This window comes from Colossoma macropomum, unplaced genomic scaffold, assembly GCF_904425465.1.
Source record: "Colossoma macropomum unplaced genomic scaffold, Colossoma_macropomum, whole genome shotgun sequence".
Classification (NCBI taxonomy): domain Eukaryota; kingdom Metazoa; phylum Chordata; class Actinopteri; order Characiformes; family Serrasalmidae; genus Colossoma; species Colossoma macropomum.
In genome coordinates, this window is record NW_023494804.1 from 9747090 (window position 1) to 9772709 (window position 25620).

The following is a 25620-nucleotide window of genomic DNA, read 5'->3' on the forward strand; positions in this document are numbered from 1 at the left end:
GTCAGGGATGTTTCAGCAATCCTTCATATCCCACTGTATTGTCAGTTGCAGTCTAAAGCTGGGTTTACACTACAGCTTTTACCCCGATTTTAGCCCCGATTCTCAGTCTGGCGGAGTCTGTACTGGTTGGCTCTGGTCTGCAGCCGAGTGGACAGCTGGGAGAGAAAATCGAGTAGTGCGAAGGGTACAGACTTGGATTTTTTTGGCCTCCCGACTGCATTTTAGACCATGATGAGCAAAATCTAGTAGTGTATACTGATCAGCAACTCAATGTGAATAACTGAAAACTGAGCATGCGAAGGCAAAAAAATACACCAAGTAAACAAAGAAGATACCCAGCCTTTCAATAATCTGTTAAGACTTTAAAAGTCAGTCGTGTATCCAAGGCTTAAGGCAGCATTGTTATCTAAGGAGTGAACTATAGAAGGAACAGCCAGTCTCTTGGGGTTTTGCCTTTAGTAGTTAGCCAAGAGTTTACACCAGCCCACTGGCCGCGCTTCTGTTTCCTTTTTACTTCCGTTTGACTCATTCAGCTGCATCAGACAGCGCTGCGGTCTCAGTGCCAGGTCCCATCTGCTACTGATGACATCCTACTAAATTCCAGCAGAGTCATAGATTGTATGGGCTTATGCATACATTGTGTACACTGGTTTATCTCTATATTGTTCAGTTCTGTTTTTACTAGTTTGTACACCGATCAGGCATAACATTATGACCACATCCTTGTTTCTATGCTCATTGTCCATTTTATCAGCTCCGCTTACTATATAGGTTCACTTTGTAGTTCTACAGTTACAGACTGTAGTCCATCTGTTTCTCTGATACTTTGTTAGCCCCCTTTTACCCTGTTCTTCAGTGATCAAGGCCCCCCATGGACCTTTGCAGAGCACGTACTATTTGGGTGGTGGGTCATTCTCAGCACTGCAGTAACACTGACATGGTGGTGGTGGTGTGTTAGTGTGTGTTGTGCTGGTACAAGTGGATCAGACACAGCAGTGCTGCTGGAGTTTTTAAACACTGTGTCCACTCACTGTCCACTCTATTAGACATTCCTACCTTGTCAGTCCACCATGTAGATGTAAAGTCAGAGGCGATTGCTCATCTGCTGCTGCAAAGTTTGTGTTGGTCATCCTCTGGTCCTTCATCAGTGGTCACAGGACGCTGCCCACAGGACGCTGTTGGCTGGTTAGTTTTGGTTGGTGGACTATTCTCAGTTCAGCAGTGACACTGAGGTGTTTAAAAGCTCCAGCAGCACTGCTGTGTCTGATCCACTCGTACAAGCGCAACACACACTAACACACTACCACCACATCAGTGTTACTGCAGTGCTGAGAATGATCCACCACCCAAATAGTACCTGCTCTGTGAGGGTCCATGGGGGTCCTGACCACTGAAGAACAGGGTAAAAGGGGGCTAACAAAGTATCAGAGAAACAGATGGACTACAGTCTGTAACTGTAGAACTACAGAGTGCACCTATATAGTAAGTGGAGGTGATAAAATGGACAATGAGCATAGAAACAAGGAGGTGATCATAATGTTATGCCTGATCAATGTATATAGTTGTTAAATACTGTTGCTATTAAAAGTGAAGGAACATCTCAGAATAACAAGCCACTCTTAACACTGTTAAAAATGTTTTCCTAAGCAACTAACACAGAGTTTTTGCTTTTACACTGCAGAACTATGGACAATACTGGAGTAAATCAATGACAATTCATTTTATGTAGTACCTACCACAGGCAAAAAGAGAACAACCATTTGCTTTTAAAGGACAAGAAAAGATAAAAAGCCTTTTATTTTTCAAGCAATTAAAACACTCATGTGGAGGAACAAATCAATCAAGTAAGAATTACTTGTTTGACTAATATGGCACAATGATGTCTGTTATTTTCTTATACTATTAGTCACATTTAATATCCATAGTATGCTCTGGTTGCATCTCATTGCTGTACATAGAAAAAAACATGATAGAATACTGCTCTGTGTTGCCTACAGTTAAAGAATTTCATCACTATTATACAATATATGTCTTTTGGACAAAATTGAAATAATACAAGGATATGATTTATAATCAAATATCAAACAATACTGGGATTATATCTGTAATATCTGTAAATTATCCTGGAGAAATGGCGTTGGTAATTTATGAGAGAAGCTAAAAGCAGAGAACATTTTAGCAGTTAGGAGAGAAAAACACTGCATGGAAAAAAAACTGACAGCCCACAATCAGTCGAGTTCTCCATAAACAAAAAATCCAGTATCTGCTTTCTGAGAATGCTGGATTAAAAGCTATGGTACGCTTTAATTCCTTCTCTTTTTACACACCATGACTTCAGATGAGGTCAATTTGGATGCAGATCTGATGATGCCAGTTTCTCACTGATGGTTCATTTCCATCTCTAAAAAGAAGGACAGTTAAAAAACAGCAGAAAAATCATACATCATGAGATCTTAAAATTATACAGCTGTTACTGACATTTTGGTCAAAGGTTATTTATTAAACCTTTGGAAATGTTCTTAATGAGTCCAAAGGCATGAGGCTATTTTACACCAGAGAAATCCTGAAAACAGCTCTGAATTTTTATTAGAGAGAACATTATAATTTTAAGGTCTTGTTTAATCGCATGTTTAGCTTTGGTTTAGCTGAAGATTTGGGAAAACATGAATAAAAAGGCATGTTTGCCTTTTTGCCCAAAGAAAGACTTTTGCTTCACGCACCATCTAATGATGGCATAATATCTCTTTAAAAAGGACACAAGGGGCTATTTTATCCTTGAATTTGGCAATAGAGCTCACCAGATGGGGCTTCAGACCCAAGAGTCCAAGGGCTGAGGAGTCCGCTCCACTAAGCCAACAGCTGGCCTACTGGCCCTGATGAAATGCCTTTTATCATTTACACCCTGCAAAAACAAAGACCAATTTAAATGCTTGATACTGGAAACTGTAGCATAAATTTCCTATGACCATAAGAGGCTGAAGTCAAAGATGGTGCGATACCACTCTTCCTTTTCCAATACCGATAAAAATACTGAAACCTTGAGTATCATCTGATACTGATACTTTAGTAGTTTTAAATTTTAATTGAAGCACCTTAGTTTAAGAGTCTTCTAAAACTAGTGCATATTCACGAATATGTGACAAAAACATGAATATGAATTGAACAGTGTTTAAAATGTTCTTGTGTTAATATGAAGCTACAGCTAATGTGCTAATGTGGCTACAGTTATCATGTAATGTTATGTGGTTACTGTTATCACATAACCGACTTTGCTTTATGTTTTGTGGTGCTACAAGCAATCCTGCACTATTTCAGGCTAGATTTGGAATCTAACTGAATGTTTTGTTTGTTCCCTCAAGTATGCGGTCCAACATTTTCTGCCAATATTGTCCCGATAACTGGTAGGGATGAGTCAGAATTGTAGAATTTTGTAAAAGTTGTGAAAGACTAAAATGTATGGTCAATTTTTTATATCAAATGAGCATCTCTTTAACCTTATGCATTCTCATATTTAAGAACCATGAGGTGCTCCACCACAGGGCAGTGAGGTGCTTGTATCTTACATGCTGGTCAGAGGTTCTATTCTGTTCAGTCCAATTAAGGAAACATAGAAAGACTGCAGTTGTCTAAAGGCTACTGTGCACTAGCACATTCTTAAAAGAGATGGTTCTTCAAGGGTTCTTTAGTAAAGACAATGGTTCTGTATAGAACCATGAATTGCATGCTTAAATGGTTCTTTGTATGGTGAAATGGTTCTTCAGATTGAAGAAGAGTGTGAATGTGTCGTATATGGTCCTATATAGAACTTGTGAAAATGGTCTATATAGCACCAAAAAAGGGTTCTGCTATTGTTACAAGCGTGATGTCATAACAGTACACTGTTGTCAGAGCAGAACCTCGTATCTCCAAAATGATAACTTTACAGGAGAAGGAAAAACATACTTTACTTATATTGTAAGTCTATGTAACCAGACTTTTTCCCATGTTATTTTGGGCCATTTCTTTTGGTCCATTCATCATAAAATTTTCACATAATGTAAAGGGCAACAGACATTTTCAAATTATGTCAAAAACTGAAAAATGGCGAAAATGGAGATAAGAGTTTTTGCTCCAACAGCATCGAGTAGCAGAACCCTTGTGGGTGCTATATAGAACCACTTGTGAAGATTTACCTGGAAGGATTCCCTCTCTATCATATGGCACGGCCCGTCTCCAACCCTGTCACTCTGATCATTACTGCAGTATCCATCTGAGGAGGGAGAGACGTGGTTATATAAGCGCAAATAAGTGCATTCTCCTCATAAATGCCACCTGTCTCGACTAAAACGCATGAATGCATCAAAATACGCATGCTGGCACAGACACCCGTGCACACATTTCATTCCTAAGTAGGCCATCATGAGTGTGCATTCTGAAAGCTAGGGGACAAAGCCTAAGGATAGTGCTGACCTTGGTTTTTCTCCATTAAGGGCAGCGTGATGTCATCATTGCCTAGCTTTGCATTCTTCTGCTTTTTGGGGACTCCAGAGACTGTCGGCTGGAGATATAAAGCACATCCAAACTCACGATCCAGCAAACAAATTAAGTTCATTAATTACTCATTACTTTTAAATGAACCTTGACCAGTTATTTATTGCTTTCTATTCAGTGCTATGAAGTGCTGTATGATTGAGAAGGGGGTACCTTAAAGTGCGTTTTATTCCATCCTCCCTTGGAAAGTGTGTGCCTTAAATCTTTGTAGGCCCACACGGTCTGCAGTACATGTGATGCCGCTTTGGTCTCTCTGACGGACTGGCTGTGGAGTTGAAAATGCAAATTTATGCAACAATTAGTTGTATAAAAATTCTGTGATGATTACCTTCAACTGTTCTGAGCAGATTCTATATATTTGATGAATCAACTAAAGATTCTATTCTTCTGTCACTGAGAAATACATTTAAATAATGACATCATCCCAAACCTAAAGTTGCTTTTGTTTACATGGCTGTTGCATTCATTTCTCAGTTGAAATTCTTGTACTATCATACTATGGAATCCCAAAAAAGACAAATTTCAGAAAGCAATAGGCTAAATCAAAAGTACGACAGAGCATAAGATTTTAATTATTTACTAAAATCTCTAAACAGTTAAAACATTTTAGATTACTAATTTTGGCACATAATTAATGATCTATCTATTACAAATTTTTGTCACTGTTTATATGATTCTGAGCAGGCAACGTCTCATACACAGTCACCTAAAGTTTGAACATCCCTGGACAAATGACGTTTGTGGATTTTGTTGAGTGAAAATAAGTAACACATCCTCTACAGGAAACTGTAACATGACAATTTTCTGCAAATTTTAGTTCCCAGTTTTAATTTGAATGCTGAGTTTAACATCAACTCATCTGAGCCGCTTATCCTCCTGGGTCACCGGGGGTGCTGGAGCCTATCCAACACTCATTGGGCAGAAGGCAGGAAACACCCTGGACAGGTCGCAGGGCAGACAGACAGACATACGCAATCACACCTTGAGGCGATTTTGTATATGGTTATTAATTATGAAACATGCCATAACTTTTGCACAAGTCACATTTCATGTTTTTTTCCCCCCCAATATGTTAAATTCGGGCAAAATAAACATTAATTGTGCATTAAAATGTACAGAAGTGTGTTCTCTGTAAAGGATGTGTTGACTTATTTTCAAACTTTTGCATACACTTGTGTCACTGGTTGATTTAAAAGTTTCTCCATTAAATATTACTGTTAAATATAAATAAATATAAATAAATATTAAATATAAATGTTTATGGCTAGCATGTACAACTAGAATGTTTGTGGTGTTATGATTTTACAGATTTAAGTATTAAATGCCCACAACTTCATCCTAACATCTTAAAACAGATGTAGCATCGCCCAGTGCACAATTGTTTTACATGTTAATATATTATCTTTATCTTACTTACTGGAACGAATGATAGGTGTTAGTCTATAGCTTTACTAAATTATTTTTGAAATTCTGCTCCTTCAGTGTGGCATCAATTTTACTACACTGTACTTAACATCACTTAAACATCTGTCTCTTCCATGAGATGCTGTGTTTTCTAATATACAGCTTAACGTTACATTTACTGGGTAGTAACTTGAAACGTGGCACTGTCATAGGATGCTACCTTTGCCACAAGTCAGACATTCCTGCCCTGCTAGATCTGGTCAATTGTAAATGCTACTATTGTGAAATGGAAGCATCTTGAACCAACATCAGCCTAGTCACAAAACGGTAGACCAGGCAAACTCATCACCTATCCTCTGTTGCATCACTCACTAACAAGTTCCAAATTGCCTCTGGAAGCAAAATCAGCACAAGAACTGTGCGTCTGGAGCTTCATGAAATGGGTCTGCATGACTGAGCAGCTGCACACAAGTGGTGTAAATCACACCGCCACTGGACTCTGGAGCAGTGAACATGTTCTCTGCAGTGATGAACCACGCTTCACTATCTGGCAGTCTCACAGACAAAAATGTAGGGTTTGGTAAATGCCAGGAAAACGCTAGCTACTGGAATGCACAGTGCCAAAAGTAAAGTTTGGCGGAGGAGGGATAATGGTCTAGAGCTGTTAGAGCTGCTACAGCATACAAAGACATTTTACAGAGTTATATGCTTCCAACTTTGTGGCAACAGTTTGGGGAAGACCCTTTCCTCTTCCAGCATGACTGCGCCACTGTGCACTAAGCAAGGTTCATAAAGACCTGGTTTGAAGTTTGGTGTGGAGGAACTCCAGTGGCCTGCTCAGAGCCCTGACTTCAACTGAACACCTTGGGAATGAGCTGGAACGCTGACTGTAAGCCAGGCCTTCTCCTCCAACATCAGTGCCTGACCTCATATATGTTCTTTTGACTAAATGGGCACCAATTCCCACAAACGTACTCCAAAATCTTATGGAAAGCCTTTACAGAGTGGAGGCTGTTATAGCCACAAATGTGTGCTAACTCCATATTAATGGCTATGGTTCTGGAATGGGATATCGAAGAAGCTCATATAGGTGTCTTGGTCATTGTGTCCACATACTTTTGGCCTTGTAGTGTATCTTCATCAGTATAATGTTGATTTTGCTTTTGAGACCTTAACATCTGCATTCTTTTCGAGCCTGTGTGTATGATGTTAATGCGTAAAGATGTGTGACATGGTCTGAAAAACTCCCGTGAAATTCGACCCGATGCCTCTGACATTTAAATGATTATTTCAGACTTTACGGGGCCACTCACAGCAGTGCACGCGTACCATATTAATGCTACTTCTTTCAACTTTAACAAAAAATCTCACATAGTGCATCTTTAAATGCTTGTGTGTCATTGTCCTGTTGCTGTGAAATGCTATCCCCGATGTGCATATTGTGCATTGCACCACGCTGTGACTTTTGTGGGGCTTTCTTGGGTTCATCTCCCGCTGCCGCAGCCATCGTTCAAAGTTCTGTCTGTGCCACAAATGATTTCTTCTTATGATGGAATGAAACAACAAAATCTATATTGCCCCTCTGTTTTTAGAGTGTTTTATAGAGTGCATTAAATGGCACTCTCTGAAAGTAAACAATGTGTCTGCAAAAAAAAACATTGTCAACTTTGCAGCATTTCAGAACATTCAAAACATGTTTTGCTTTCATGCTCAGATTGTCTGAGGTGAAGTTTTATAGACACACTGTAAGGATACAGTCCTACTACCTTGTCCTGTTTATGGCCACCAACTTCTGAATCCCCTGTCCCTGAATGAGGAAACGAGCGTTCTCCAGATTGTCGGTGATGATCTCGTGTATAGTATTGAGGATTGCCACCACAGTGTCCCCTTCCAGGTTTTTGGCAGGCCGCTGCTGGCCACTGGGCAGGTTGCTGACCAGGTCCCTCATGGCATAGCTCCCTACAAGAGCCAAAAGGACCATCTCACTGAGGGTATTAAGCCAAAAATCTGCAACTTCTGAATATGTGAACAGACTGGATTGAATCTATTAAAAAAAGAGTGGTTGCTATGTAACTCATCAAAGAACAACAGCACATTATTGAAAAGGTAGCTGGGCTCTCAACTAAGAAGGTCATGTTCCATCACTGGAACATCAGTGCACAGCAATCAGTGGCTGAGAGTCTAAGCAAGGGAGCACAATACTTTGTATGTTAATTGTTTTCAGAATATTCGCTTTTGCAATACTTTATCTTTAACCCTAACATAGATAATGTCTCATTGTCAATACGTTCAGAGACTGTGTGTTGAGCTTCAAGGCTTAACCTTGTTAATTAGTGCATTTTTAATATGTTGCAAGGCAATCAAACGCAATTTGCACATCACAATATAGTATTATGGGTAACACTTTTTTTGAAGGCTACCTGCATAAGGACTTCATAACATATACATAAGCATTGAAAACCATATTTGTATGGTAAAACTTGAACAGCTTATGTCAGCAATCGCAAGATATAAGATTTTTTATGAAGTATATGACACTGTATTGACTTACGGGCCCTTAAACTGAAGTGACAGACATTTGTTCCACTTATAACACTGTTAGGGGTTCACGCTGTGTCATTTTATTATTGTGGGTGCACTGTGTTTTTGTGAACACCGCTTCTGGCTGCCCATTTCCCTGTTGCTAAGCGACAGTAGCGTCTTAACTGTCAATCAGCAGCACTAACTTGCTATCTTTATGATATGTACAGGCTGAAAGCTCTGGCCCTTTTTGTAAGTGATCTACAATTAACCAGTAAGCATAGTGCTGCCAGTAAAAACAAGCTAAACATTTTTAAAAAAGCAAAAAACAGTTTGTCATGTTAATTTGGATCCATGAAATCATACAGTACCGAGTGACTACAACCTCAATGAAGGCCCACTTTCCTTTTGATCTGATTGGTTTTCTGCTTTCTATTTAATCAAACATGCAGTCGGGAAGTGTGATATGCTCAGAAAAGCTCATTGCTGATCATGACACCGAAATTTATTACAGTAATGATAAAATACCACCATATTTCACAGCTGTACTTTGTATATTTTGTTTGGCCCTAAGTTCAAGAGAACATAACTGATCATGTTTTCTACATGGCTAGATGGCTAGATGGCTTCCTCTTTCCCTGTCAACAAGGAGTGCTAGTCAATCATGGGCATCTTTTGGGTCATGGACACAGAGCTGGGCTTTCCTGGGCACTCTCTTGTAACCTTGCGTAAACTGAAGCTTGAAACGAGGTAGTGATTAGCTACAGTCAGTGTCAGCTGTAACTAATCAGCAACACAAGCGGCTGCTTAGAGCCCCATGGCCACCAGAGAGCCCCTTAACAACTTCTGGGATATTGCTGTCTAAGTTGCTTGAGTGAAAAAAAAGAAACAACTGTTAACTGTGTTTCAAATAAGAATGTATGCACCCGAAACCGAAAAGCACAAAACAAAAAGAGAAGATGAGGAGAAAAAGTTGAAAGATACAGGTATGTTTTGTTTTTTTGCTGTGTTAACGTTTTACCATTTGTTTTTGTTTCTAGTCTGACAAGAAGTAGTCGATCTGTGGTCTGTCTAACGAAGCAGGTTCAACTTAGACAAGCTTTCTGAATAAGTTTCAGCATCACAAAACCTAACTAACCTAACACAGGCATGGTCAATTTGTTTTACAACAGCGGTTAACAACTTTCTCAGTTAATCTAGGTTTAGATACTCAGGCTGTGATTAATCCAGGTTAAAATACTTAGGCTGTGATTAATCCAGGTTAAGATACTCAGGCTGTGATTAATCCAGGTTAAGATACTTAGGCTGTGATTAATCCAGGTTAAGATACTTAGGCTATTATTATTTCAGGTTAAGATACTTAGGCTGTGATTAATCCAGGTTAAGATACTCAGGCTGTGATTAATCCAGGTTAAGATACTTAGGCTATTATTAATCCAGGTTAAGATACTTAGGCTGTGATTAATCCAGGTTAAGATACTCAGGCTGTGATTAATCCAGGTTAAGATACTTAGGCTGTGATTAATCCAGGTTAAGATACTCAGGCTGTGATTAATCCAGGTTAAAATACTCAGGCTATTATTATTTCAGGTTAAGATACTCAGGCTGTGATTAATCCAGGTTAAGATACTCAGGCTGTGATTAATCCAGGTTAAGATACTTAGGCTATTATTAATCCAGGTTAAGATACTTAGGCTGTGATTAATCCAGGTTAAGATACTCAGGCTGTTAATAATCCAGGTTAAAATACTCAGGCTGTGATTAATCCAGGTTAAGATACTTAGGCTATTATTAATCCAGGTTAAGATACTTAGGCTGTGATTAATCCAGGTTAAAATACTTAGGCTGTGATTAATCCAGGTTAAGATACTCAGGCTGTTAATAATCCAGGTTAAAATACTTAGGCTGTGATTAATCCAGGTTAAGATACTCAGGCTGTTAATAATCCAGGTTAAAATACTTAGGCTGTGATTAATCCAGGTTAAGATACTCAGGCTGTTAATAATCCAGGTTAAAATACTTAGGCTGTGATTAATCCAGGTTAAGAAAAAGAAGTCATTGCTACCTAAATATGTAGAAAGTAAAGCATTTACAATTGGTAAAAAGTAATGCTGTCACAACTGCCACCAGGGTTACATTCAACTAATCTTGAATTTAGCTGGGTAAGCAGGAAATACTGCATAATGAGACAGCCTTGGATTGAGAATGCTGAAGTTATCTGTAATTTAAACTGTAATTCAACAGAACCCCAAATGAGCCTCCAGTCATAAGCAATACAGAAATTAACCAGTTAGAAATTTACATAATTTAGAGAGCTTGTGGTAGTCATGGTTTTAGTTAATCTGTCCTGTTAATTTTACAGTACATCAGCAAGCAAGAAATCCTGCTATAATCCTGCTGCCCTGGCTATAGGCATATGTAAAGGTTTTAACCCCCCTGGTCGGTTTATTTGTTTAAAACATCCTCTACAGAGAGCAAACCTAAATATGGCATTTTCCTGCAGATTTTATTTCTGTTTATTTGAGATTTACATGTTTAAAAAAATTAAATAAATAAATAACCTTTCACCAGCCATGTTTCATAGTTTATTTTTTTCCCCAAAAAAATGTTAAATAAACAGTAATTGTGCATAAAATGTGCTCTCTGTAGAGGATGTTAACTTATTTTCACATTAAAAATGTGAGAATAAGACAAATTGTGTCATTTGACCGGGGGTGCTTTTGCATATGCCTGTACAGGCATACTAGACCTTACAGTCTCACAACTGTCTTGTGAAAGGAGAGACCAACACAGTGAATGAAAACTGGCCAATTAACATTCGGGTAAAAAATTGGGCAAAAGTAACGTAAAGGAGACAAAAGTACTGCTCTCTTACCAATGAGATCTTTGTTTTTGTGGTCAATAGCCAGGTTGCGGAGAGCTATGGCGATAGCTCTCACCACTTTATCTGCATCTGAATGGAGCAGCTCGACCAGAATTGGCAGGCCCTTCTCTTTACGCACAGTCGCTCGGATGTAATTGGACCACTGAGAAAGAGCACAGACAGAATGATAGGCTATTTAAGCATGCATTAATTTCAAGGCAGTCTCATTTACATGTGCGGGTTTTGAAAGATAATTTCACTCCGTTGTGAAAAGGCTCCTTGTTCAGCCATGGTTTATGTTCCTCTACAAAAGCTCTCTCTATCTCTCGTTCTCTTTTTGCTGCTCCTCTCCATGCCCAGTGGTCCCACTCACAGCCCACTGTCCTGCAGACAGGTTCTGAAGAGCCCCTGCAGCTGCCTCCAGAGTGTTTTGGTTGTGGCTCAACTTGAGGAGTGACAAGTACAGCCTCACAACCTCGGGCTGGTAGAGCAGCTCCAGACCTGCACACACACAGAGACACATCAAAGCTGTGAGCTACATAAAGAAGAGAAGGCTGGCACAAGTGATTCATAATCCACCAAGTCAACCTCTGTATGAAATGGATATAACAGACATTTGGTGTGTGCAGTAAAGCCATAATAATGTGATGTATGTTGGAGTTTATCATGACACTGTAGCCTACAGCAAAAAAAAAAAAGGATGATATATGCTTTTTTCTGTGCATGGTGGTAATATGGCATTAATATGCTATGCAAGCTCCATCTTTGCTGCGTCTGTTAGAATAAGACCTTTAAAGGCCTCCCGCCCAACAGAGGCTTCTTTCGAGCGACAGGCACCCCGAACGGCATAGACGGGATTCCAAATGCACAATGGCAAGATGTGACCTAAGGCGTGTATCCACAACTAGTCTGGAATACAGAGCCTGAAATTCTTAAGAACTCTTTTATAAGCCCTCAAGAGTCTTTTAACAATTCAGTCTGCACAGCAATGAGCCTCGTTTCTGATCCTCCGGATCCTCTGGAGCAAACCTACTTATCTCCGCTGAACCTTTCCGTAGGAGACGGAAGGGTGACTCAAGGGACCGGAGCCTCCGCTGGGAATAAAGCTATCAGAAGCTGTTTACCTTGTCAACACCCACTCGACTTCTTGACAGTTACAACGAATCAATAAACGTATTACATGCGTATATATATCGTTATATGACATCTCATACCTTACTCATAGTGACGAGTTCCCGCATGGATCATTTTGTTTATTTTCCGCAACACTGCAAAAAATGATCCTGGCAGGTGAAATCGAACTAAATCTAGTCAATATTTCTAACATTTCTTATTTTGAGATTATTGTTATTTGTCTGATTGTCTACTGGCAGATAATTTTGCTCGATTCAATCATCATTTTTGGAAGAACGCAGATTATCTAACAATGGAACAAGACGGTTTCACTAGATAAACTTGCTTGCAAGCAAGTAAAAACATCTAGTGTTTGGTTGCTTCGACAACAATAATAATCTATATATAATGAATCTTTGAAATAAACAATATTATCGTGATCTACATTCAGTTACAAAGTATCACGTGAGCTTTACAGAGCCTTACCCCATAGTTTGCATTTAACATAATTACCATTATCTGGTGTAACTTCTAATACTACTTTATCATTTACAATGTGCCAGTTTGGCATTCTTTCAGTTTCCAACCAAGCAAAACTGGAGAACCATTGGATGTTAACAGTGTTACATGCCGTCTGTGCAGAAAACTATTATATTATAATATAATAATAACTATAAAGATAACTATATATATTATAACTGAGGGTGCTAATACAATCAATTCACAAGCACATCTTGGTAAACATCATCCAGCTCATTATGCTAAATGGGGCCTGGTCCATAGCAAATCAAATCAACCGACTGGCAAAAACCACAAACTGGCAGTGTTCTTCTATACTCTATACTGGACAGTAGATCTCATGTACCCTGAGTTTCTTTGTTTAATTAGCAAGTCTCCCAGCATTCTTTGCCAGATAGACAAATAAATGTTGTTATTAATACATGTTTGTTCACTCCTAGTCAAACTGCTTGTTTTGTTTTGGTAGTGAAAATGAGGCAAAATCCTTTTCAGGGAACTTAAATATGGCATTTTTCTGCACGATCTTTTATTATTCAATGCATTTAATGTATTGGGAAAAAATAAAACATAAAATATAAACTGTGCCATAACTTCTGTGCAGGCCACATTTTATGTTTTATGCTTTTTCCCCCCAAATTCAACAAAAGATGTCATTTGACTGGGGCGCCTAAACTTTTGCATAAAACTGTAGATTAGAAAGATTACAAAGGAAAAGGTTAAATAAAGGCAAAGTGATAAAAAAAATCAACTGGCACGTGAAAGAGAACAATCATTTGCATAACATCAGCTTTAAAGTACTGCGATATTTGATAATATCAATTATCAGCCCAGCTCTGATATTTACTAGACTTCAGGCCTTTTACTTTGCTAAGGTATCATTTTTTGCTATGAAGAAATGCTGTTTTTTTGTGTTTGTTTGTTTCATGTCCCGACGTTATCCTGGATTCCAAAAAAACCTTAACAGCAACCAAATCTGACACTGACAAGGACCTTTATATTTCAAGTCAAGAGACATAAGATCACAGGCTGTCAGGAAAAAAGGATATGAAACTACAGAATCAGCGTGGTGGCAGAATGCGTGCCACGACAAACGGCAAATACACAAACATAGATAACGTAGCTTTGAATTTGATCACAGACCTTCACAGATCGTCTGATATCACTTTAGCTGGGGTAGTATCAGAAAGGATTTAGATAACTGTGTGCTCGGATATTCGAGTCAGTGCAGCGGAGATATAGTCATTCTTAGACTTGGTGACCCAGTTGCATAAAATTACAAGACACTTGTCCTTAAGTACAAAGCGGTCCTTTTCTTCATCTCAGCGCAAAGAGCTTATCTCATTGATCTAATAGGTTTCCACACAGAGGCAAAATGCTGCTAATCCAACTTGATGCGTTGACACCCAAACACAAGCGTAACAAGTGTATCACTGTATCATCGCCCTGCTGTTTCTCTCCTCTTAAAGCACCTTTCCCTGCATGGTTGACACGCCAGCCAAAAACACTTAATTACCCTCCTACGCACAAAAGCTGTCTTGGCTTGGTCTTAAGCCTCCATCGCTTGGTGTGAAACACTGGCCTCAGCTGATTTGTGCTTCTGCAGCTTCTGCAGCCCCCCCAGCTCCCCCCCTCCGGAAGCTTTGTCTTCTTCCTGTGACCCGCCTGCTCTCTTCAGAAAAGCATGCTCCCACTCTCTCTCCATCTGCCAACTTAACATGCACTCGACTTCAGACTAAAAGCAGGCTACATATGCTGCCTACATCTCCACAATCCAGCCCTATTTATTACGCTGTTGAACCTTCGGGTCCATCCGTTGGCAGTCCACATGCTTTACATTAAAACTAGCGCTCGCATTTAGTGTGGCCAGCTCCTACTTTTCTAATACTTATTCTTAGCCCGAAACAAAAAAAAAAAAAACTGGATTAACAATGGATTAATGCTGCATTCAAGTGGTGTTGGAAACTGGAAAATACCAGCTTTCCCACTTGGAGGAAATTATGCTGCATTCAAGTGGTCCTGGTTTTACCAGATAAAGGAAGAGGCACCACATGAACGCTCCTTAAAGTCAGATGATGAAGTTGCACTGAAATGTTAGCTGCAGCAGAAATTGGCCAAGTTGTGACGGCAACACTGTTTTCGTCATGGCGGATTATAGAAGTGAACAGTCAAACAATGGAAAGTAATTAAACTGTGCAAATATAATAAACAGTAAGTACATTTTAAACATGTACTGTTAACCCCAATTAACAGTTATTTCTGCTTCGTATGACTTAGAAACAACACTAAAATGGGCCAAAATAAATAGATGCCAGCAACACTGCAGCCAGCTCAGCTTAAAATTATAAAGTGATTACCCTGCTTTTCTTGAGTTCACCCAAAACTTTTTGGTTTACTCTTAATTTTTTAATTCTGCTTCTCAGTTAGGTAAACATATTTTTGTTTAAACTCAGTTTCCTCATTTGCAGGGACTCTTTCCATCACACAATCCCAATAGATATTTTCTCCTCTGGGGTACCCACTTAAGGATGGCTATGGCATCACTTGGGTTCAAACGCCCTGTTATGGCTTAGTCCGTTGCACCACTCAAGATCACCTGAAGTTACCCAGATTTCCTGTTCAGGAAAACAGTTTAACACACTGCAGACAGTATTTGTTGGTTCAACTTTAAAAACTAGCATGGTCACATGTGGCGCAACTATCTAATAATTCATCCCAATATCAGGAGATTGTGAGTTTGCTGCCCAGCAAAGCTACAGCTGTCCACATCTGGAAGCACAAGAGGAGAAAATGCCTGATGGGTTGATATGATGGAAAGAGTCCTAGTTAGTAGGGGAACCGAATAAAAAAACAAATATATATTGTCTACCCATCTGAGATGCCGAACTAGAAAAGGGAGTTGGGAGACCTTTCAACTAAACTAAAAAGTTTGGGTTGGGGAAACTCTGGTGTCCTCAGGTTTAGTTAATTAAAAAAAAGCAGTGTAATCAGTTACATTGTAATTTTGAGTTGAGCTGATTTCTTATTTTTTACAGTGTAGTTAATAAATTACAACACCCAATTCACAACCTCAATATTTTTTCACATAAACCACATGAACATGCACATTGGGTTAAAGAGTCCCTCTTTGGTGCGAACCACCACCCCACTCGCACTTGAAAGCAGCATTACAGTTGAAAAATTGGGAATTACAAGTGGGAATCTCACACTTGTTGCATTGCAGCCTTTCACCTTTTCAGTGATGAATGTGAAATAAACACCTCATGTGTTTTGATATGATTTATGAGCTTTTTTTTGTAAAGAAAAAGCAAGACACATTTTCTCCAGACCTTGATATCTTTTCCCGTGTGGTGGGTGTATCTGTCAACAAGCACCTGAACAGAGCGAAGCTGTATTTATTTGTTTAGCCATCTGGTACATACAACCTTCCGATGAGCACCTGAACGCAGCATAAGTGTTTTTCCTTGTAGCGGTGGAAGGAGCCACATGAAATATGGATATGGATGGTGGTAAGGATGGGTGTAAAAATCGAAGGCGAAAGCCAAGGTAAAACTCTGCACCTTTTGTTGGCAGCGTGCGCTTGGGCATTTCCAAAGTGCTGTATGTTTTGTCGCTTGCTCCGTGCCTCCTGCCTGAAACGGCACAGGACTATCAGCAACGCAACGCTGGCATGTTTAAAAAAAAAATTCTCAAGCAACAAGCGCTCGCATTGTCCAAAGCTTGAGTGTATGTGTGGGAGGCACTGTGGGTGTTGGAGTGGGAGTGCTGAATAAATCGAGTGTATGTGACATGACTGGAATAAAGCATCAAGGTTTTCCACCACTGACTACAAAACACACAAGGCAAGGCAGGAACAGAAGCAGACTCACACTGATTGAACCACTCCTCTGCAGATGAAGACAGTCGGACCAACAGTGTATAAGCAACCACATGAAAAGAAGACACGCACAATGGCAAAATACATGTTACAAGCTAAATGTGGCATATTACAACAGCTAGTATCATAACCTGCTGCTCAGATCTTCCAGATTAGCAAAATGACTATTGATCCTGGTTACAGTGTTTCAAGATTATTATTGAATATCAATACATTCAAATAGGCCATGATGTATCCTGTGTTGTGGATTATAGGATATACTTTTGCAACAATGGACACCACATTAAGACTGATGGAATTTCATTGCTAATTGCCGTAACAAATTGATATTCAAAGACATTTAAATCCATTAAGTAGCTGACCTTTGGTACTACGTCCACCAAAACAGTCCGTCTCATCCTTCTTCTTCTGGTGGCTCCTTGGCTTTACGGTTTGAGTAGCGGGGTTGCTGTAAAACCTCTCCGCCCCTGGCACCTCTTTGTGCACATGGTAGGAGAGGTTGCGTAGAATGCAGACACAGTTCTCCACGGACTGGGAAGAGCAAAATCAAAAAAAAGGACTGAAGAAAGTAAACGGGCCAAGGATAAAAATAACAAGTATAATTTTGACCACAGCCGACCATGTAGTGATTTCATTTTGTATTTGCAGGACATGCCAAAAGTCCCTCATGGGAGTGCAGATGGAGTATCATATTGCAGGACAATAAGAGTGTAATATTAGAAGCAATATCCAGGTCCAGGTGTAAAAACGTCAGAGTATTATGGATTTTCATCAATCTCTGCGGGCTGTTTTTGTTTTTTAATCTATTCTTCTCTTGGCTGACCTTTGCTCACATTAAGCATATCTTGCGATGATCTGGCTGCGTATGCCTACCTTATTATTCATATCCCTCTTAGCCACGGCAGAGTAAAGGGCATGAAGTAGAGCATCCACAAGTCCCTCACACTCGCGCAGCCTCTGGCGAGCTTCAGCTCCGTCTGAACTCACGTTCCTGCAGGAGATATAGCTCCTGTAAGCTACACAGACCTGCACAAACATGGTACCATTCATACAGGTCACTCTCACAATTGCCTGAAATGATGAGGTTGTATGCAACTGCTTTTCTGGCACTACTAGTCCAGGAGATAATAAGACATATTAAGAGCATCTGGCATCTGGCACACCACAAAGTACCTTAAACATCCAGACGTGTTCTTGAAAACTGTGGTCCATTCTGGATCTCCTGGTCTGGAAGGGTCATTGGGGTCCCCTCTTAGGCCCGAGTGTGGGATGATGATCTCATCAGTCAGCGTCTGAAGCCCATGGTTGATGACGACCATCTTCAGAGGTTCATGAGAGGAGAGATTCCACAGCGTTCCTGGGAGGTTAGATTTTAGCCTTAAGGGCAATGACACGAGGATCCCCATTGTACATAAATTACACAGATAAATATACCTTGAGCAACCTATGAGCAGAAGTTCAAGTTATGAGCTCAAGCTCAAGTTGTGAGCTCAAATGTTTGACACTTATACAAAATATTTGCATTTACATTTATGTTGCGGATGCCTTTATTCAAAATGACTTACAATACAAGGAAGATGGGCTACACTTTTTATCAACATCTGTGCTCCCTAAGAATCAAATCCGTGATATTGAAGCGATTAGCGTCACACAGGAACACAAACCTGTGACTAACTCTCGGACCTCCATATCGCTGGACTTCCTCAGCAGCCTCAGGAGTGCAGGAATGCCATCGCTGTTCTTGATGGCAAGCTTGTTGAAATGATCCCTGCCGAAGGAGATATTACGCAGGGCTCCACAAGCTTTGCGGTAGACCTCGGCTTTGGGGTGGTCCAGCAACCCCACCAGAACCGGGATACCTCTGAGCTGCCTCACATCCTGCTTCACCTTGTCGTTCTCATAGCAGAGATGCTGCAGGTAGGCTGCGGCATTAGATTTGACCGGGTCCATTGGGTGGCTGAGCATGGCTATGACCTCCCGCAAGTTAGGGTCCCTCCAGCGCGGGTCCTTGCGAATGGTGTCCAGGCTGACCATGCTGGCACGTTTCTGCGGAATCAGGGTCTGCATCCTGTACAGGTCCTGCAGATAAGGGTGTGGAAGTGGGCCCAAATGATCATCAACCGCAAGGTCCAGAGTAGGCCTCATGTGTAGGGTGCCTCCCATCATGGGATGACTGATGGCAGCGATTCCTGACCTCAGATCAGCACCGTCTTGGTCTCCTTTAGTCGCTCCATTGCACACTGATGCACTCTGGCCAATTCGACCAAAGTCTCGGTGGAGCGGTAGGGTATAGCAGTTCTCTGGTAAGTAATTCCTGGTGGGCAGGGTTGTGTACGGAGGAGGGTACTGGAAACCATGAGGCATGGTGCTGCGGTTACTGAGGGCTACTCGAGGGCTTTGAAGGGTGCTGCTGTGCTGAGCAGGCTGATCTTTGACACTGTCACCCGGGGTGTCAGACAAGGTGTTGGTCTCAGTATGGGGCGTTACAGTGGCAGCCTGGGTTGAAACACATTCATCTTCTTTCTCCAGTGAAACATTTGGCAGGAGAATGCACTCTGAATCTTGGGAGCCTTTGCACACTGTCTGAAATGTCTCTGTTACATCACTTGTACTTTCCTGAGAAGGAAGCCAAGAAATTTATTTCTCAACATGTTTTTCCTTGTATAATCATTGATTTATTCAAGCTTTCCCTTCATTCTTAAATGTCGTAATATTATTATAACAATTTAGGCCCTGGTTCCAATTGAAAGGGGAAAGTTATAAAAAGACCTCTAACTGATTATTCCTCTAATTGTATAATGATTTCTGCTGCATTGGCAACAAATAAGGGTTGAATATATATTTATGTGAGTACCTGACGTGCACAGCTTACACAGAAAACAATTTTTCACTCGGCTGAAAATTAGTTTAATGTGGACTTTGATGAAATGCGACTCAGAGGAGCTCCTATTGAGCTGGGTAAATTGCCAGCAGCAGGGCATTTGATGCAATGAAGTGGATCCAATTTACTTTAACCCTATGTTTCAAGTGAGAAGTTTGCCCATATCTGTAAAGCATCTAGTCCATGCTGCCTGGCAATTTTAAGGAAAAATATTCTGACTTGACTGCATAGACAAGGATGTATCGTCAACTAATAGCAGCACTTGCATTTTGGCAAAAATATCCAAGCCTGTGTTAAAACATTTCGAAGCATTTGGGTCTGTGGTTTAACTCAATGAATGTTTGTGAGGTTTTGTAGGTTAGCATGCTCACCTCCAGCTGTTTTGGCATAACCTCCTCATGAGAGCTGCACGCACTGAGGGGGTTCAGCTCAGTGTCAGGGCTGGAGGATTTCTCTGTGCCTATGCCCGAACTCTCATCATTCTGTAGTAGCAGCCAACACAATAACACCATTACTGGAAATGATGGCCAGCATTATTTGATATTGACTGCCATGAAATTGGCAGATAAAATTATTTGCTTCCAAAAAATCAGGAAATGCAGGAATGAGGCACACACTGTTTAAACACAAATTGAGTCAGTTTCCCAAACAGGGATTAAGTACTAGTACTGGAATACACAGCATTGTGTCTGGAGATTCTCCATTGAAAAGAAATTGTAGTCCAGGACTAGGCTTCATCCTCATGTCCAGGAGATTCACATATCGTAATTTACTTTATTTGTATTCATTTATTTATTTATTTTATTAATGGCTAATTATTGGTACAGTGTTATATATATATAATTCGGGACATTTAAGCTTAAGGCAATGGTTCGACCAAAAAAAATAATAATTTACACACTTTTTTTCTTTATCCCAAATGTAGCAATCAGCAAAGACATGTGAGGTGTTCGATGTCTTTAGTTTTGCCCTGGAGCTACAAGGCTAAAGTACCTAACAACTAATGGAAGCTTATACTCACCGGTTAGCATCAGGCATCTTTATAGATCTATTTCAACTACGAAAACACAACATGCCATACATTATTAGAAATCACATAAGCAAGTCTATTTGAGATTATTCAACAGGTGGCTGTATGCTTCCATGGCTTATTAGATACTTTAGCCTCATAGCTCCAGGGCAAAACTAACGAAGCAAATATCAGTTACCAAACAGGTCTTGGCTGAACAGCTACACCTGGAGCAAAGGGAAAAAGAGTGTAAATTTCATTTTTGCCCAAATCAAACTGCCTTGGACTGAAGGATTTTCAACAAACCCTGAATAAACACTAAACAGTGTACACAATTGTCTTGTTTGCACATTCAAAGCAAAACATGGTATAATCCTGACATAAACCATTTTCTGGCCTACCGCCTGTTGCTATTCAGTCAGCAGTGACTAAGCTAATGGAATGTCACCACAGGGCAGCAGACACATAGCTTCTATCAACTTCCATCACTGTGGCTCTCCCATTAACCCACCCTTACTCTGCACAACCTACATTAGCCTCTGTGTTCTGTGTGCTTCCGTTGGTGGAGGTGACCGTGGACAGGTCAGAGGAGGGGGTGTCCGGAGTATCTTCAGTGGGAGGCACCTCCTCGGCCTGCTCTTTGGTCTGCCTCTTTGAGGGCACCACCAGAGGATCCTCCGGGCTCTGCTCCTTTTGGACCAAAGGAGAGCAGAAGAAAGATCAGTCGAAAAAAAGGACTTAGCCATAGACCTCTCTCCTCGGCAGAGGCCGACCTGAGCAGAATCTTAAACCACTAACAAGCCAACGTGAGTACTTCTCAGCCTGCAGAGGCACATAATTCTTTGAGGAGGATATTGTGATGTTTTATTGACCTCTCCTCGTGCACTCACACATAAAACGGTGCCTCAAATAATTAAACTCACTTTGACTGTATCACGATAAAGTACAGCCTCAGAAGCACCTAAGGCAATTTAGTGAAATTACTCTCATCTCGCTGCAAGACAACTCGCAAACATTCTTAAGGAAAAAAAGAAGTATATCTTCCTCTCATTACACATAAGGTCTGTGAATAATGCATGAGCCAGGCCTCTGAACATCCCCCACAGATCTCTTCAACCAGAACTTTCTAGACACAACAAACTCTAATTACATTTTCCTTATAAGCCCTTCCTCCAAAAAGCGATAAGTCTATAAGTTGACCTATAAGAGTAACAAGCAATAAATGTCCTAGTTTAGAAGTAGAGACTTATGTAAAGCCATTTAATTGCGTGTCCACAGTGCTCTGCATGGAGATAATTACTTTGTAATGCACAGGCAGATTCAGAAGCTACTCTAGTTTCTTCACCTATTAAGAAACCAATATTATGACTGCATTTCCCTGGATTAAATATTTCGGAAATGCGAGTGTTCGCTGCCTTTCGGTTAGCGCTCATATCTCTCCCATCTCTCGGAGTAATTACTAGACTATCAAGCTCTTTATGGCCTCTGGTGCGGTAGCTCTGTCGTCAAATCATAAAGCAATCTCCTTTAAATGACAGTGCATGATGAGCCGGTTAAGGGAGGCAGTCGTGCATTTAGTGAAGGATGTGAGGATGGATGGACTATGTTGCAAAAAAATGGCTGAGCACTCTGCAAACAAGCATCAGTCTTCCAACAACAAATCTCTGCATGCCAGAGGATACAGCTTTTCTCTAGCACTGATGAAAAGAGAGATGTAAGCACGTCAACGAGAATATCCTCTCGTTCCGCTTGATGCGTCCAACGCTCTGAAACAAACATCAGCAACCATTATTTTATGCAAAGCGATGCAAATGGAGAATGTTCACAGACAGATGTGACTATGGTGATGAGAAAAGAGACAAACTGTCATTCCTGGAAACCAATAAAAGCACCACACAGCTTTAGACACAAACTTTGGAGGTCTCATTAATGTCAAGGGGTTGAGGAATTCCCATTATTAATATCCGGCTGATAAATTGGTGTAGGACATCAATGGACTCGACCCTATGGAAATAAGCCTGAAGTGGAGCGTGTAAGGGTAAGAAGGCGAAAGTGTGAGAGTCTGTCAGATGAGATTTGCATTAGAGCTCTTCCCAGCCTAATGCGCTATCATGCCCATGGGTCATGAGGATTCTCTTGTGATCCTGCAGCCCCCCTTGCAGAATTTCCAATCCTCAGAGGGGGTCTGCATAAGCTTCCTAACTTACGCTCCTACCTTTATGGTGCGACATGTCATCCTCACTAATGTTCTGACATTTGAAGCATTTACTGCTCATGCCGTAATGAATCCATCACCCCTTCATCCTTTTCTCCCTCCTCTGGCCATTGCTCTCAATCCCTCCCTCACGTGTGCGCTCAGTCCCCTTTATGGAAACTCTTATCAGTCCGCCCGCATGGGCTGAGGAAACAACGCGTGGCTTAACATTTTTTAATGAATGCACAGAGCCACCGTGACCCGCTCAAGGGCACGGCAGATGCATGCCAGCCACAATATCTGTCACAAACCCGGAGTATGACAGATGAATCATTCGCCGATGACAAAGTTCAGGGGGGAAAAAAATGGTTCATGCACTGTTCACACCGCCCCAAGTTACAGCCAGGCCAGTCGAACTATAAGTCGCACTGAACCATGCATGAGCCAGCCCCCATGTTTAGGCATTCCGGCTGAGTTATTTCGCTTTTCCGCCGTCTCTGCTGCGGATGTTCTCCCACACCTCGCCTCTCTCTCATGACATCCAAGGCTCGCCGACAGAAGTTTTTATGCACGCTGTCAATTGCCTGGGCGGACTCACGCCAACAGCGTGCTCTTTTCGCAGCGGCATCACGCGTCTTTGCCTCTGCAGTATGCCTGCTAGTCTTAGCAGGAAACATCATCACAACAGGACCCCCCCCTCCGCCTCCCACCTCCCTACGTTGCTTCAGCCAAGCACTGCTCCAGCATAAAGCCAAAGACATCTGGCTGCTGTGAACCCCCCACTCCCCCCCCACCTCCTACCCCAAGCCTGAAGCCACTTAATCATGCAACAAAGCTGCATATTTACATCGGCTTCCTCTGTGGGATTCAGAACACTGACCGTTAAGGATGTAAGTCGTTTAGTCCTTCGACGTCATTCAAAAAACACTGCTACAGGTATTTCTGCAGCTCAGTATTCCTCACATGCTCAAATATGCATCTAACCACAGCATGCTGAGCATGTCAGAGAAAGATCCAGAGTGCCCAGCCCATCAGTAGCAGCAGTCCAGCATTCTCCACATGCAGTCTGAGAATGCTGAGAAATGCGCAGAGAAAAAGGAGCATCAATCCCAGCACTCACCTCTTTCACCTCCGCAGGCATGGTGCTGCTCCTCTGCGATGGAGCTGTGGGGTTGTCGACTAAGCAGGGCTAGTGTCTCTCGCTCTCTTTCTCTCCTACTCTCGCTCCTTCTCCCTCTCCTCCTCTCAGTGTTGTATATGTGTGTTCCCCCGAAATAGAGTTTTCTCCCTTCCGAGTGCAGCGGCGGCGGCGGCGGCTCAGATTAGAGCGGCCATCCTTCCTCCCGGCTCACGCGTCCACATGCACTCGATCATGCTCGCACGCATGCAGGCTTGCACACACACATACACACACACGCACTCAGGCGCACGCCCCCAGTCTCTCGCCCGGCGCAGGTGCTGAATCAACAGCGGTGGCCGGAGCCCCCCTCACCGCAGGACGTTTTTGAAAGCCTTGGAAAAAGGACGGGGTCCAGAGCTCAGTGAAATTGTTCGGATCTGAACAAGGCGCTTCCGAGTAGAGTGAATGCGGAGGTCGGAATCAGAGCGCGTTCAGCACTGCCTCTCTCTCTTCCCTCTCTCAGCTGTGGAGCAGAATGCGCACACACGTCCTAACCCACTCACTCACACACACAGACACACATACGCACAGAGGCAGGCTTCCCTTTGGGGCTGACAGGCTTAGGTCCTTTTCTCACACACACACATACGATGAGTCAAAGTGGAAGGGGGGGGCACATAGGGAGAGCGTGCATGTGTATGTGTATGTGACTGCTCTAGCCTAGCCCTTGCGAGCACATACGAGTTAAGCAGAGAAGGACAGCTACTGTTCCGCAGATGAAAGCAAGCCAGTCAAATCCACCGTCACACTCCAGTTAAGCCCCGCTCAATCCATTACAAAGAAACACTGTAGACTAATTAAAGCTAGACATTCTCTGGCTGTATGAGGTGCTAAAAATTAATTACTCTATTCAGCTGAGATACACAAGACGCTGCACTCTACTGGACATACTGAACTTTTTAGCATTTGTGGAGCCTCTCTTGTTGTAAATAGGAAAATAAATACAGCCTTAATAAGCTGCATATTGTTTCAGAAGATGTAGGACAATATATCATAATTAGAGGTGGAATGATATCACTTTTTCTTTCCCGATACCAACATTGAAACATTGGTTTTAACAGATAATTATTCTTCAAAAACTACTACATTTTAAAATTAGCCCATTTTTTTGAAGTACTTAAGCATCTAAAAGTAGGCCACCATGCTAACACTACTGCTCAACACGTTCCACAAGAACCAAGCCATAACTATCAACAGAACAGATCTGTAACAATTTCAATGCATAATGAAAAACTGAATTTAAAAGTCAATGATTTAACATCTTTGGTGGATGTCAATGATAATAATTATGCATCTGGGTGCATCCCAGAGTAAAAAGGGCAAGGAGGGGTTATGCATGCACCCATACTTAAAAGACTAGGCTTTTCATAATTGTGCTTTTTGTAATTTTTTGTAATTTGAACTTTAATTAGTTTGAACTAAAGCAGTCTCAGTAGAGTCAAGACACTTTTTACACACAAAACATCTAAAATCTTATTGAACCGTGACCTCAGAATTGCAAATAATCAAATTAAACCCAAAACTGTGTACTGT

At 41.3% G+C, this 25620-nt stretch overlaps 1 protein-coding gene across 3 annotated transcripts; it reads right to left on the reverse strand.

Moving 5' to 3' along the window:
* Positions 1–1764: 1764 nt before the first annotated feature.
* arvcfa (ARVCF delta catenin family member a) lies at positions 1765–24829 on the reverse strand. 3 transcript variants are annotated; one of them, XM_036595282.1, is made up of 17 exons: positions 24028–24829; positions 21245–21403; positions 20076–20186; positions 18488–19439; positions 17997–18180; positions 17697–17814; positions 17186–17354; positions 16816–16833; positions 16507–16578; positions 11691–11818; positions 11330–11480; positions 7701–7893; positions 4684–4795; positions 4450–4537; positions 4173–4249; positions 2799–2902; positions 1765–2401 (listed from the first exon to the last, which is right to left on the reverse strand). In XM_036595282.1, exons 1-16 carry the CDS (start codon positions 24046–24048, stop codon positions 2810–2812), a joined length of 2646 nt encoding a protein of 881 aa, XP_036451175.1. In that variant the 5' UTR covers positions 24049–24829; the 3' UTR covers positions 1765–2401; positions 2799–2809. The 3 variants fall into 3 exon arrangements, with proteins under 3 accessions (XP_036451175.1, XP_036451176.1, XP_036451177.1); XM_036595283.1 differs by lacking the exon at positions 16816–16833; XM_036595284.1 differs by lacking the exons at positions 16507–16578; positions 16816–16833 and having other exon boundaries at positions 24028–24828.
* Positions 24830–25620: the final 791 nt, after the last annotated feature.

Excerpts from the sequence above, each read along its gene's own strand:
- arvcfa (XM_036595282.1), bottom strand. The coding sequence starts at position 24,048 with ATGCCTGCGGAGGTGAAAGAG. Across the intron at positions 4,538-4,683 it reads GGAATAAAACGCACTTTAAG|CCGACAGTCTCTGGAGTCCC; the intron begins GTACCCCCTTCT and ends TTATATCTCCAG. Across the intron at positions 4,250-4,449 it reads CTTAATGGAGAAAAACCAAG|ATGGATACTGCAGTAATGAT; the intron begins GTCAGCACTATC and ends CTCCCTCCTCAG.